The 14,580-nt window shown below is 37.7% G+C and overlaps 1 protein-coding gene across 4 annotated transcripts in view; it reads right to left on the reverse strand.

Annotated features, from left to right (window-relative positions):
• Positions 1-1,923: 1,923 nt before the first annotated feature.
• Positions 1,924-14,580, reverse strand: part of ankrd13b (ankyrin repeat domain 13B) — a 34,411-nt gene continuing 21,754 nt past the window's right edge. Inside the window, exons 8-16 of one of the 4 annotated variants that reach the window (XM_051863766.1) lie at positions 12,646-12,727; positions 10,177-10,241; positions 9,926-10,056; positions 8,539-8,696; positions 8,213-8,389; positions 7,791-7,954; positions 5,923-6,006; positions 5,799-5,803; positions 1,924-5,242 (exon numbers count right to left, since the gene is read on the reverse strand). In XM_051863766.1, coding sequence (XP_051719726.1) covers positions 5,053-5,242; positions 5,799-5,803; positions 5,923-6,006; positions 7,791-7,954; positions 8,213-8,389; positions 8,539-8,696; positions 9,926-10,056; positions 10,177-10,241; positions 12,646-12,727 — 1,056 coding nt within the window. In that variant the 3' untranslated portion in view covers positions 1,924-5,052. Of the gene's footprint in view, positions 5,243-5,651; positions 6,007-7,790; positions 7,955-8,212; positions 8,390-8,538; positions 8,697-9,925; positions 10,057-10,176; positions 10,242-12,645; positions 12,728-14,580 lie in introns of all 4 variants that reach the window. The other 3 variants (XM_051863763.1, XM_051863765.1, XR_007925247.1) reach the window with 3 other exon arrangements.

Genomic DNA, 14,580 nt, shown 5'->3' on the forward strand with positions numbered 1-14,580 from the left:
ATCGTAGGAGTTTTTAGGATTGGTATATTACAAACGGAGATCCATTTTAGAGGTGATGATGATTATTATATAATTTGATTATGATGATAATTAACATCAACTGAATTTGAATGGAGAACTGTTTTGGTTTTAGCCTGCTCTTTCAGTGCAATTTGTTGTTTGAACAACAGCGCCACAGTGTGGCAAAGAGTTGTACTGCAATATGATGTAATGCATCGTGTGTTGAGGTTGGAATTGTTGCCTGTAGCATTGTTTTAACGTAATTTCATGTAGTTTACCAAAATCAAGCAAGTTAAGGGACACTAATAATGATATCTCAGATATTTTAAAATCATTTTTTACAAAAAGTTCAGTTAAAAAAGCCTATACCATAACTTGTAACATTTCTTTGTGGCCATTATGCCTTTCTCTTTGCTTTTATTTTTTTTTTTTGCATTGCTATTAAGCAAGCACAACCTTGATGCATATTAGAACGTAGTCTGTTTCACCAGAGTCCATTTTTAGCTCTGTCTGCGATCAGTGGCTAATTTGAATGTTCTTGTCATAGTACCTGCACCGACTGACTCTGATTAATATTATTCATTGGTGTTGACTCATCACTTAGCTAAAGCTTCCTCTAGACTGCTGATTCATTCTGGAAACAGCACGGCGATGCCTAAAACACTCCCCAGACAGTCCCAAAATAATCGTGGGAATGAAGGTGTTTGAAGCCTTTGGCGAATGACATAAAGCATCTTTGAACCTGCTGGTGGTAAAATTTTACCTGTAGTTTTTGAAGGAACGATGCATATTTAGCAGGCCTAGGTGATGAACACAGCACAATCAATTATGTTGTTATCTGTCATTTAACAGTCTCATAATGTACAGTGCACGCTAATCACTGATAACTAAAACTATAAAAAAGAGTTTTCAGTAATTGAGATAAAATATAAATATTAGATGGAAAAACTTCCATCTTGGTATGGTATTGTCCAGTGTTGGGGAAAGTTACTTTTAAAAGTAATGCATTACAATATTGCGTTACTCCCTAAAAAAGTAACTAATTGTGTCATTTGGTTACTTTTTATGGAAAGTAATGCATTACATTACTTTTGTGTTACTTTTTCTCACCTGGGCTGGGCTTGCTGGTTTGTTTTTAATATAGCAACAAAAAAGTTCTATTTTTGGCAAATGTAAAGGCCCTTTCACACCAAAAGTGAAATGAATAAGCTGATCACAAATGTGATATTTATCTAAAGTCATTTTTGCTTATTAGTATGGTAGAATTGGATCATCGAAGGTCAGCAGCAAAGAAACTGGTTAAGAAAGTGAGATTTAAATCCATAAAGGATATTGGTGTAATTTAATATATTTAATTATTGCAGGTTTGTGCAATATTCTTAGATTGCATTTCCCTGTTTTTATTCATTTTGAGGAATACTGACTCTGTTTTTGTGCAAGTGAGATGAGTAAATACTTACATTTAGTCTAGAACTACAATAACCATGTTCACACACAACGCATCTGCACTTACTCTCGATTTCTCTCAACATGGCGACAGGAGAGGTGTCAGTCAATACATGGACAAACAAAATAACTTACTAATTTGAAAAAGTAACTGCGATATTTTGTTGTAAATTTAAAAGTAATGCGGTACTTTTCTAGTTACTTGAAAAAAGTAATCTGATTACATAATTTTAAGTTACTTGTAATCCAACACTGGTATTGACATACTAAAGATTTGTTTAAATACTATGGTACTACATCCTTACAAAAAAGTATTGTTGCAGTACCATGTTAATGCCACGGAAATCCAAGGTACTTTCAAAAATACCATTGTACATTTACACGCATAGCCTATGTTATTGCAGTATGATCAAGCACAATACCTTTGCTTTTAGAATCACAAGCTTTAAAAGTTAATGACACATTCATTCCCAACGCTTGAAAATTCATGTTAATTTCGATGTCTTATCCTTTATTCAGAATGTCTTTAGGTTACAAATGTGAACAATATATTTCAGTCACATACAAACACAACAGCAGCACTCCACACAAACCACGTCAACCAAATTCAAATGAAAAAATGTTAAATATAAATAATGCTCTTATAATATGGTATACTAAAACGTGAAGTCATATCGAGCATTTCTTAATGACTGAGCCCAGGCATTCACAAGTCGCACAATCAATCTACGTGTTTATTAGGAGCTCTGTCTCCAGATAGCGTCATTAGATCCGCTTCCTTTGAAAATTGACGGTTAATCCCTTGTGTTTTTTACATCGAAGCTTTTCAGATGTGGAGTATGGCCATGTTTCCTAATTTGTTTTTCAAAGATTCACCTGATACGTCAAACCCTGAGGGCACGTCACTCAGGCCCAGAATAAATCTGACTAAGGAGAAAGATCTATTTTAAGATTCTCCAATAAAATTTTGCCCCTCGTCTTCGCTCAGGGCATTATCTCGGTGAGTGATTCCTCCTTTCATGTTTTATTCCAGAACTGGCACCCCTTATAAAAGCACAATTAGATTTTTGATTAGCTACCGCAGGTGTTTCGGTCATGAGACAATGAGCTCTTGATGGTAATGTTGAAGGAAGCACTGAATGAAGGCCGGGAAAGAAACGGTGTTGTCGAGTGATTGAACAGACAGATGAATGCATGTCGTGACAATTACACTGATTAAAGTACCCAAGAGTCAACTTAGCACCATTTGAAGTAGAACGCACACATTGTGTTGTATGCGAATAATGTCTTTTTTTCTGAAAAGACACACATGATGAATATTGCAATGAGCATTTGATTCAGATTCAAAGGAATCATTTAGTCATTAATGACGTGTACCTGAAAATGGCTTGTTTTTTCCATTCACTCTTTTTATTGTACCATTACAATAATTTCTCTAGCGTTCGGATTATCAATCTGGAGAATAAATAAAATTCATGCCGTTGACAGTGCGCAAAGGGTGGGTGCCAACCTGCTGTCTTAACGCAGGGTTTGACGTTCCCTTTATAGGGCGCTTACACACTACAAAAAGTGTGGCGGAGAATTTTAAGGATATGATTGCGCAAAATTCGTTTTGAAGGTACGGAAAGAACCGGATTAAGACCTGTTCACACCTGTGATAAACATTTTAATTTGAATGACCGAAAGAAAAAATTTTCAAGCCACCAATGTATTAGTATTTGACAGAGAGGTGGTCTAATCTCTTTTATAAAACGGATAGTTCCGGCCCTTAATCCTGAATGGTTGAGCCGCGTTTGAAGCCGTTGTAAAACTCCCAAAAACAGCTGACCGCATTTCATAAGTATTGCTGCGCCATTGAATGTGTCTGTTGGCTGCTACTGTCTTAGCAACCACTCTTAGCAACGTAAACATATGTTTGTTCTCTATTGATTTTGTTCATTGAAGCTTACTGCATTATGTAGAAGAGTATTGTGAGAGAGATATCGAGTGGTCGAGTGTATTACCTGCATTCAAATTTAGCATTTTCCTTCAGGTCAGTCCTATGTTCATAATAAAAAAACGTTTGAATGTCCGCTGAGATCTTGTCCTTTTAACATTAAATGGGTTTTCCCATGCCACGCTGACACTGACAGACAATCTTTGCTGCCATCTAATGGCGTAATAAATATAACCTCTGTTGCTGTTCATGGTCAGGGACTATATTTTCCAGCGGAAGGAAGTCTTTTAATGATTTTACTTCATGAAAGTTGCATTGATACATATTTTTTGGCTTTAATATTTGTATTGTGTGGTAACCGTTTTATAAAAGCAATAAGCCCAGTGAAGCCGTGGTTTACAGTGAATTTATAACAGCTAAGGGGGTTTTAACAACACCCCTTGGCTGTTATAAATTCACTGTAAACCATGGCTTCTTGGGGCTTATTGCTTTATTCCACTGCACTGCGAAGAAAACTGGCCAACCAAGATTAAAGCTTTTGGTCATGTGACCATAGCTAATGCTGTTACATAAAACCACAATTTGGTGGCCCTCAGGAACAGTAAGTGAGAGTAAACAGCAGAAGAATCCTGAACCAGCTCTCTTGTCTCTGTACTCTTGCATTAAGAGGTGTTTGATAAACACTATACCAAATACAAAAATCTAAACATCTCTTTGAAAACATACTGATACTGTTTGTCTTCCTTTATTCTATGTAAGGAGCTTTTCTGTACTGGGGTGTTTCTGCTTTTCCATAAGTGTTACCTACAGTGAATTAGCATTTTCAGTCAGCCTGTATTTTTGCTTCCGAAAATTGGACCGAATTTCCATGCCGAACAGTCATGCTGGTGTGAACAGGTCTTTAGATTGAAATCAAATGGGAGTACATAAAATTAGATTTCCAAAATCACAGCTGGACCCGCCTATCTGAGATTCTCAAAGTTCAGCGGTTAACGTACTGACATTTGAGTATACTGCAGCAAAACTTATTTTCTTTAAAAGTGTTAGAAAGCAACTTTTGGTAATAACGGAGTGTCACTTTCGCAAACATTTGCGTTTTTCTTCATACGTCCTTGTGAATGCAGCATTCCCATCAAAATGGGATGGATTTGCAGCATTAACTCTTGTGTGTAAGTGCCCTCGCACATTCTATTAGGAGACATCATGGCTCCTCAATCCAAGTGCAGTGAATTTTGTGTATCAACAACCAAAACTAAGGTTCTTTACATCCATAACGTATAACTGAAAAAAGTGACAACTGCCTCCAAAACTCACACCTTCCGGTGATTATGCGAGAACTCTGGGTGAGTGCTTGGATGATGGCTTTGAGAAACAACGGTAAGATACGCAGCGTGGACCGTCTCAGTCATAATTGCACATTCACACGTTAGGAGACCAGACTGGTGCTGATCAGTCAGTAGATTGCCATGAGTTTAGTAGTTTGTGTTTGTAAACAGAGTGAAGACAGAGGTTTCTCTGTGATTCTGAATGACTCATTCGTGACTGGACCGGAGAGCAGCCTATTTTGTCCAGTTCTTTGGAAGAAGAGGGTGGGGAGTTTGGGAGTGGCCAATCGTAGTTCACGCTGGTTACAGATTCCCAGGCATGCTCTGCCACCTCTCGGTTCCTTGTCACTTTTCCATGAGTGACAGCTGTATGATACGCTGCAGTTCCTCTTCCTCTCGCCTTTGACGAAGCTCCGCCTCTTCCTGCTCACGGGCGGACAGTGCCATGGCTATACGCAGCTGCTCATCATAGCTGCGCGGTGGCTTATTGGTCGGTGTGCTGCGAGGGCTCTCTATGGGTTTGTGCTGTGGGGTTCTGGGTAATGGAGAAGAAAAGAAGTGACTGAGACCTCTGCTAACAGAAGATTGTCTTTTTGAAAACACTAAAATCAGAAATTTAAGTGTGATAAAATACATGTGTATTAATATATACATCATCCCTGCAGCACTCTATAGGAATGGAAAGACTTTCATATATAATACTATATTAATCACCTTTTATTCATTTTCAACATTTCACTTTAATCATGAGTCAGAATTATTTTAGATTAAGTGTGCAGTGGCACTTTTTGCCCCTATATCTTGAATTTGGGGGGCATTTTTTGTTTTTAAAAGTCTCACCAAGGCTCCATTTATTTGATCAAAAGAACAGCAAAAATAGTAATATTGTAAAAATATTGAAGTAATGAAGTATTAACTTCTTTCAAAAAGAAAATCTAACTGACCCTAATGTGAATAATGTGAAGTGACTGTTTCGGATTCATGTCGGCTGCCATGGACAGGGCATCTCAACTTGCTTTAAAACTCTGTGAAGAGCAAACGGAGGTGAGGACAGAGAAATGAGAACCCTACTGAATTTCTATGAGCTTCACTGAGGCTGTATTGACAGTCAAGCCTGTGTCAATAGCCCCAGTAAATGTGATGAGAGTGTGATGCTGTCCCTGCCTATTGTGGGTGAGATGTGACTACAGGAGACAGTAGAAGTGGAATACTGACTGCAGACCTTTCGTGTCGGCTGGGGTCACAGGACAGAGAGTGTGTTCCTGGCTTACTGTTGGTCAAAGCCTCCCAGATTGTCACCTGTGAGTGAAACAGAGGGATCAGGTATGTGTAAAAGGATTTACAACGTCTTACACCACATCCTAACCAGGCAAGACACATTAAAGCAACAAGCTCTTTCATGTTAATCTGGGCTTTTGTAACCAGGAGCAGATAGACTGTCATAAAGTGAAATATGGTGGCTATAGAGTGCTGCAGCGATGACGTATTACTGTAGGCCAAAACCCAGAAATGAGTTAGCCCTCATCCTACAGCCAATGGGTTTTTAATTTGTTAAATACTTGAAATAAGGTCTGTGGATAACACAAGCTAAAAAAGTGCTTTTTAAAGCTAAAGTTCAATGTTAAAGCTAAAAGGGATTACAGAGGTTGTCGGGGACATTAAACATCATCATGCCAAACAGATAAACTCATCTATTCACTAGTTCACTTTTATAACCTCATTGTTTATAATCATGTCCTTGCAAACTATTTAAATTCTAACTTTCATGGAAAACTTAATGGTGGCGTCATTGAAGTTATGCAACCTTGGTGTAGAATGTGTTAGAATCCTGAACTTTTGTCGGTGACAGCTGATTTTCTACAATAATCCAAAATCTTTCTTTCGAGGGAACCAGGGTGATGCTAACTTCCAGGGTTGGCCTACAAAAATATGTCATATTTTCTGCAGCCCTCTATAGGTATGGTAAGACTTCCATTTAAAGAATACAATCACACAATTCTGATAACAACATTGTCTGTTGTATTTCACTCTATGAAATACCACTTTTTCATGCTACTTGAGTAGCTAAATGTATTATTTTTTGTGAACTTATTTGCATTACAAGGGCTTTATATACTCAAACAAATCTGGCTATAAATATTAAACATCAAATATTCTCAGACTGACTGACTGACTTTGTTGCTTCATGCAGCATTTTTGGATTCAGTAAGGACAGGAAAAAAAATTAGATGCCATGTCATTTCATGGTTGGTTAGGACATCGTGTAAAAAGGCATGTTTCTGAATTTTGTAGACAGCTATGTGCATCTGTTAAAGGGTTAGTTCATCCAAAAATGAAATTTCTGTCATTACTCACCCTCATGTCGTTCCAAACCTGTAACACCACGTCCACACCAAAAACTGCGCTGCAACAGTTAAAAGCTGTCTACACTGAACGCGACAAACCGACTGTTGCAAGGCACTTGGACCATGTCAGAAATAGAACAGGGAATCTGTTTACTGTTGGAAATTTGTTGTGTGGAGTCGCATCCAGTGTAGACAATATCAATACTTTTTGTGTGCAAAAACAAAACAAAAATAACGATTGTTATCAACAAATTCGTCTCTCCCGTTATTTTCCGCTATTTTCGTTGCAGTGCTTCCAGGTTCTATGTCGGTCAATACTGAGCCGGCGTTCGGACATAAACACAGAAGCGCAGAACTGCGTTCACTGCATCAACTGCGTACATGTCTGACAGGATAGAGAAGAAACTATGGAATAAAGTTATTTTTGTTTTGTTTTTGCGCACAAAAAGTGTTCTCGTTGCTTCATAACATTAGGGTTGAACCACTGTAGTCACGTTGACTATTTTAATGATGTCTTTAATACCTTCCTGGACTTTGAATGTGGTAATTACTTTGCTTTCTATGGGGGATAAAAAAACAACAACTTGGATTTCATCAAAAATATCTTAATTTGTGTTCCGAAGATGAACGAAGGTCTTACGGGTGTGGAACGACATGAGGGTGAGTAATTAATGACAGAAATTTCATTTTTGGGTGAACTAATCCTTTAACATGCAAGTGTGTGATTGCATCTCAGACCTGGTCATATTCTGATCCAGCCTCAATCAGGCTCTGCTGAATGGCGTACTGTAGCAGATCATCCTCCTCTTCTCTAATGTTCTCTCTCTGGTTTCCTCCTAAAACGCTGTAGCCCCGCGGAGCCTCAAAAACACAAGGTGGGATCTCTCCTCCACGACATGAGTCTGATTTATACACAAACATAAAACTTATGAAGACCGGTGCATTATTGTAGTCAAATGTATTGACCAGCAGATCTGAGCTACATCAGTACTACAGGCAGCGCTATAAAAAATGCAATCATTAAACATTTATCCAATCAATTCGTGCTTTGTCTGAACACGGTATTACTTTGTAACACCATATTTCTCAATATGATCATCGTCTTAAATAGCTTCTAACAATCACATTTCCTTGATGGTAAAAGACTAGATGATTCTTACTTGTGGAGCTAGAGCTGGACACGCTGGAAGAGTCGCTGCCTGGAGAAGGTGTCTCCGTCCTGGGACTGTCTTTTTGTCCGTCCCCTTCAGTGTCCACCCGGGGCAAACCACCCTCTTCACAACCATTTAGGTTCCCAAAGGTGATCCGAGCATTCAGGATGTGATAGATGGGAATTTCTGTGGTGGGGACATGTCGTTGTTGCATTAGCCTGATAGCTAAAATGTGTGTTTCTTTGTAACCTAACCATACTTTGAAAAAAAAAAAAAAGCTCTAATTTTTTAGGCATATATTATGTTCCTTCACTACCTTTTTTCCTCTCTCTTACCTATCTTGACGGGGAAGCCAGGAGGCAGACGTAAGGTGATGAAGTCCCTAAGCTTGGCAAACAGGGCGTTGGAGATGGCCATGAGGTCAATGATAGGAGCCACCTGCTCCTCCAGAGATAAAGGATGAGATTCACACAACCACAGCTTGGCTTTGAACCTGGGAAAAACATACATATAAGAGCCGTGACACACAAAGCCGACAGTCAGATGCTGGCCCTCGCTGAGCGTCTGCTGGGCTAGTTTTGCGGTGTGATCCACACATCAGCTCTAGTCAGGCTAATGTTGGCGGCACATGTTAAATCGGCATCTAGTCTGACTGGCTGTTCAGTTTAGCAAACGAATCAGTGCATGAGGTTAAAAACGAAAGTGATGAAAGCGAGCAAAGAAGTAAAGAAGGCACAGACAGAAGTTTTAGTTTTACGTCATCATTCCAATATGCAAATATTTTCATATCAACAACAGCTGCCTGGAATGAAGAAAGTGATCAGCATGATTGATATTCAAAATGGTAAGCAAGCACTGCTTTGTTCACGGTTTGTATATCTGCAGTCCTAGTTTCGGTTTCCCTTTTTGAATGACAAATATAGACTACAACCCTACAACCGTTGGCACAGTTTTAATATATTTTTATATTTTGATGTGTGTCGATTTGAATAATTGACTAGTCTATAATATAGATAATAATTTATACATCAGTGAGCGGAAAGCAAATCTGTAGAGAATTATAATGAATTATTTGGCAAATTATTTTAATTTACCTGTTGAATTTCAACAATTTTAAAAGTGTGATGTACAGAACAGCTGATAGACAACAAGTGTATAATCACTCGACTTAGTTTTGATACATGTTTAAATAAGTGATGGAAATTAGCAATTTTTATAATTTTGAATTCAGTTGTAGTTATTTGGGTTTATCATTTACAATATAATTCTTTTGTTTTGTTTAGGCTACTTCTATGTTATGCTTCCCCCTTGAATGTGGGACATCATAATAACCAATGCCCTACTGTGGTGCATTTAAAGGCAGCATCAGAAGACTATTCAAAGAGGAACACATCTTATTAGTAATGATTTTAAGTGGGTAAGTATCATTATTACTATTGTTCATACTTAGGGTTAGCATTTAAATAAATCTCTAAGTTATATTTTTTGCATTTATTTTGATAGGAGGACTCTTTAAGGAGAGATGGGAAACGAATGGAGAGGAGATAGTGGAATGGTCCTGGGAAAGGACCAAAAGCCAGTTTGTGGATTATTTTTTACTAGAGACAGTAAGCAACCACTAGCAACAGCATAGCAATGTGAAAGTACCACTCAGATTTTCTGCAGAGAATCTAGTTATTTAAAATGTTTCAAAATGAAAGCAGTGTTGTATTGAAGCACTACCTTTGTGTTTTGGTGGTGAGGTGACAGGGCTGGCCAATGTCTCTCTGACTCATGTTGGGATTAAAGTACTCCTCAGCCGTCACGGCCAATGGGTTCGTTGCAGGGCATGATATCTGAGTCACCATAGTGTGCTGGAAAACACATACACACACACTTTACTTTGAGGCTACAGAAGTGACATAATACTTAAAAGGCACTTTAGATGTCTTGATGATAAATTAACAGATTCTTGACAGGCTCCTTTCACTCACTCCATTGTTAGGCCCAATGTGCTGTTCAGCGATACCCAGGAAGGACTGCAGAGGTGTCTTGCCGCCTGAGACAAATATGCAACACACAGCAGGTCATATTACAGAAGACGTGCACAATCCCAAGGATCTGTATTATATCACAGTAACAGTAGACAAGAGACAAAGACGCTGTTTGTTTGGGAAAAATCTGAGTGGGCATAGAAATAATGAATCATCATATACACTACGACATGCTCATCAACGCACAAGCTCATTGTGTTTTGTTGGGGAAAAAAACACATATGCGCTTCAAAAACAAAGACTTAATCTGTATTTTTGTCCTTAAATCTTGTCCTTCTGCTCACCAAGACTGCATTTATTTGATTAAAAATACAGTAGAAACAGTATTATTGTGAAATATTACAATTTTAAATAACTGCTCTATTTTAATATATTTTAGAAAGTAATTTATTCCTGTGATGGCAAAGCTGAAGTTTCAGCAGCCATTACTCCAGTCTTTCAGAAATCATTTTAATATGTTGATTTATTGCTCAAAAACATTTCTGGTAACACTTTATTTTAGGGTCTTTTAACTAGTTGCTTGTTAGCATGCATATTACTAGAATATTGGCTGTTTATTAGTAATTATTAAGGACATATTAATGCCTTATTCTGCATGAAACTTATTCTACATTCTTAATCCTAACCAATACCTAAACTTAACAACTACCTTACTAACTATTAATGAGCAGTAAATTAGGAGTTTACTGAGGGAAAAGTCAGTTAATAGTGAATACATGTTCCCTATACTAAAGTGTTACCACATTTCTTAACATCAATTTTAAAAACAGCTATGCTGCTTAATGTTTGTGAAAACCATGGTTGATTTTTTAGGATTCTTTGATGAACAGAATTTTCAAAAGTACAGCATTTCTTTAAAATAGAAATCTTTTGTAACAAAGTCTTTACTGTCACTTTTGATCAGTTTAATGTATCCTTGCTGAATAAAAGTATCAATTTATTTATTTTTAAAAAAAAATCTTACTCTAAACTTTTGAACAGTTATTGTATTGATTTAAAGGGAACCTATTATGCCCCCTTTTACAAGATGTAAAATAAGTCTCTGATGTCCCCAGAGTGTGTATGTGAAGTTTTAGCTCAAAATACCCCACAGAATATTTTTTATAGCATGTTAAAATTGACACTTTTTGGGGGTGAGCAAAAACGCGCCGTTTCAGTGTGTGCCCTTTAAATGCAAATGAGCTGCTGCGCTCGGCCTAAGAGGGCAGAGCTTCAAGAGCTGATTCTCCGGTGACAGGATTCAGTCAGGACGCACTATAATGTCAGAAACTGTGAATATATGCTGCACGGAGATAGAACAGCTATAGTTTAGTTTAATTACGGTTATAACTTATATTGTCTTCTTGTTTTTATCCACTATATTAGCACAAGCCTGTTTACCGATGAGTTTTATAACGTTTATTGTACTTCACACAAAATATGAAGTGTCTGTTTTCACTCTAGAAAATCACCGTAAGAGCTTAATAAAACACAGTGCAAGTGTGCATTAAAATATTATCCATAAACTCTCTCTCTCTCCCTTGCACTCTCTCATCAACATACATAGCGAAGTACACAGAAACACTCATTACAACTAACAGTAAACAAATATATAAAGACCTTATGCCTTTTCGGGTGGTGCTTAATAAACTGGTAAACTTTATATCTGTAAATCAACTCCGATGAACTGTAATAAAGTGCTCTCACCTTCATTACTGCCATATCCAGTATCACTCTGGAGACTGTAAGCTGGATCACAAGCAGTTTGTACTGATCTATCTTGAGTAACAAATTTTTAGCACAACCTCTGTTTTGTATTGTCCCTTTGTATTGACATTCGTTCACAAAGCAGTCCGGTGTGAAATGATTTGCGCAGACATAAACAAATTTCGGTAGAGTTGAGGGAGCATTTTCTTCGAAAACAAAATTAATCCACCTCGTCTTCAGCAGCTTAGATTTTGGGAGTAAATTGAGAGAGCTATGTGGATTAATCCATCCAGCTACAGAACACCTAAAACGCTTGGGAGACATTCTCGTCAGTGCAGCAATGGCGGACTATACAACTGGCTGTGAACTCGCTCAGGGCGGTTCTATGTTAAAACGGCAGTGTCTGTCAACATTCATGGGTGGGGCCTGTGGCTAATGTGACGTCACATTGCCAGGAACCTGCAAACGGCTTGTTCTGAGACACTGCTTATGATTTATGGGGATTTAAAAAAAAAAAAGGAGTGCTTGGATTTTTATCATTATAGGGTGGTTGTGTACACACATTTATGTCCAAAAAAAGTAAATTTTGCATAATAGGTCCCCTTTCAGAAAATCATTTTCAGTGTGAGATTGAGATTTCTGAAAATACAGATTAATGTCAATATGGGCATGTGAAGATTTTGATTTGAGAAACAAATTGGTCAGTCCTTTGGTCAAACGTACCTTTGGGTTTTGTTTTGTGCTGGTCAGTGAGATGGTCAGTACGTGTTCGTGTGATCAGCTCAACGTTAGAGGCACAGTAAACCTAAAGCAAAGACACATGAGAATATTATTTGATCATTTTGTGGTGTCTGTCAGGAGTTAGTAAGCAGCAATAAAGCAAACGAGAGAGAAGTAGCAAACTTCATCCATCTTGTTTTCACTCTTTCACTTCCATTCTCACACACATTACATCAGAACACAACCCTTCAAAATAGTATTCAATAATACAATTCATGCATGAACACAACAAATTTGTCTGTTAATCTGCCACATTATATCCCTGACAAAAATAAAATGCTCGTTTTATCCTACAAGGGAATGCTGTTCATGGATGGTCTTGACATTTCAAATTATAGAGAACTTTGAAGCAGGGTTAGAATTTCATGAGCATTTTCAGAGTTCATAATGCATCTAATACTCAATCTGCACAAACACCATGCTTTACTGAGATTAGCAGATTGAAATGGGAACGGTCTAGTTTCGTCATGTCTCCTCTCTACACTCTCTTCCAGTATATTGGGTGTAACCGAATGTTGTTTCATAGCAATTGGTACCTTTCCAATCGGGTCAACGGATGAAAGTGAGCAAAAGTTTGCAACTGTGACACACTATGCGAATCAAGGCATAAGTGCATGAATATTAATTAGGTCATCGAGACGTTGCTTGGTAACCTTCCAGGAGTGTCCAGTCAAGTGCCTTAATTAATATTCATGAGCCAAGCCTTCACCCATAGTTGGATTTGTCAATTTGCCAGCTAATTAGCGCACAATTAAACAGCCTTCCTATTAGCCAAGAATAACTGTCAAGATAAATAAAGATATTAAGCTTGAAAAAGGCTTATCAGCTAAGGTGTTTAATTTCCATTAACATACATCAGTACAACTTGTGTTTCTGAATACTGTAGTGATTCTTAATTAAATTTTTCCGTGTCTGTCGTTACGGGAAATCTGTGTCTGTTTATGTTTTGTTTTAGTTCAGTTTCCTGTGTTTCAGTTTGTTTCTATGGTTTTCCATTGATTAATTAAGTTAAACACCTGCGGCTTGTTTCGTTGACTGGTTAGTTTGCTCTGTTTAAGCCTTGTGTTTTGTTCAGTTCAGTCTGTTCTCGTCACATACTGCTGGTTGTTCTGTTCATGTTTTTGATCCTGAGTGTCTTTTTCTTTTCTATTTTGAGTTTGCAAGTAAATCTACAACTGCTGCAATTAGATCCTGCCATTTTTCATCTTTGTTGAAACCGAATGCTGACGCTTGTTTGTAGTGTACATATACAAGTTAGGGTTGTCAAAATCAGTCTTTTGAGCACTGTTGATTCTTAAACACCTCTGATTGGCCACTGTGTTCACTTGCTCAACAGATATGTCTGTGACTGATTACAATGATCAACGCTTTAAAAACATGTTGTAAATAGATATAGATATAGAAATAGATAGCTCAGTGAGGCCTGCATAGACAGCAATGCCACCGAACTTCTCAAGATCCAGAAAGGTACTCAAAACATATTCAAAACAGTTCATGTGAGTACAGAGGTTCAACCTGGGTGATTTCAAAACACTGCTTAGAATCTTTTGTTTCGATTCAGTGATTCGGATCGCGTGTCAAACTGCCAAACTGCTGAAATCATGTGACTTTGGCGATCCGAATCACTGATTCGAAACAAAAGATTTGTTAAGCTTCGAAGCAGTGTTTTGAAATCGGCCATCACTAGATATTGTTGAAAAGTCGTTATTTTGTTTTTTTGCCGCACAAAAAAAAAAATTCTTGTCGCTTTATAATATTAAGGTTGAACCTCTGTACTCACATGAACTGTTTTAAATATGTTTTGAGTACCTTTCTGGATCTTGAGAAGTTCGGTGGCATTTCTGTCTATGCAGGCCTCACTGAGCCATCGGATTTCAT

The sequence above is a fragment of the Ctenopharyngodon idella genome, chromosome 15 (genome assembly GCF_019924925.1).
Source record: "Ctenopharyngodon idella isolate HZGC_01 chromosome 15, HZGC01, whole genome shotgun sequence".
NCBI classification, from domain to species: domain Eukaryota; kingdom Metazoa; phylum Chordata; class Actinopteri; order Cypriniformes; family Xenocyprididae; genus Ctenopharyngodon; species Ctenopharyngodon idella.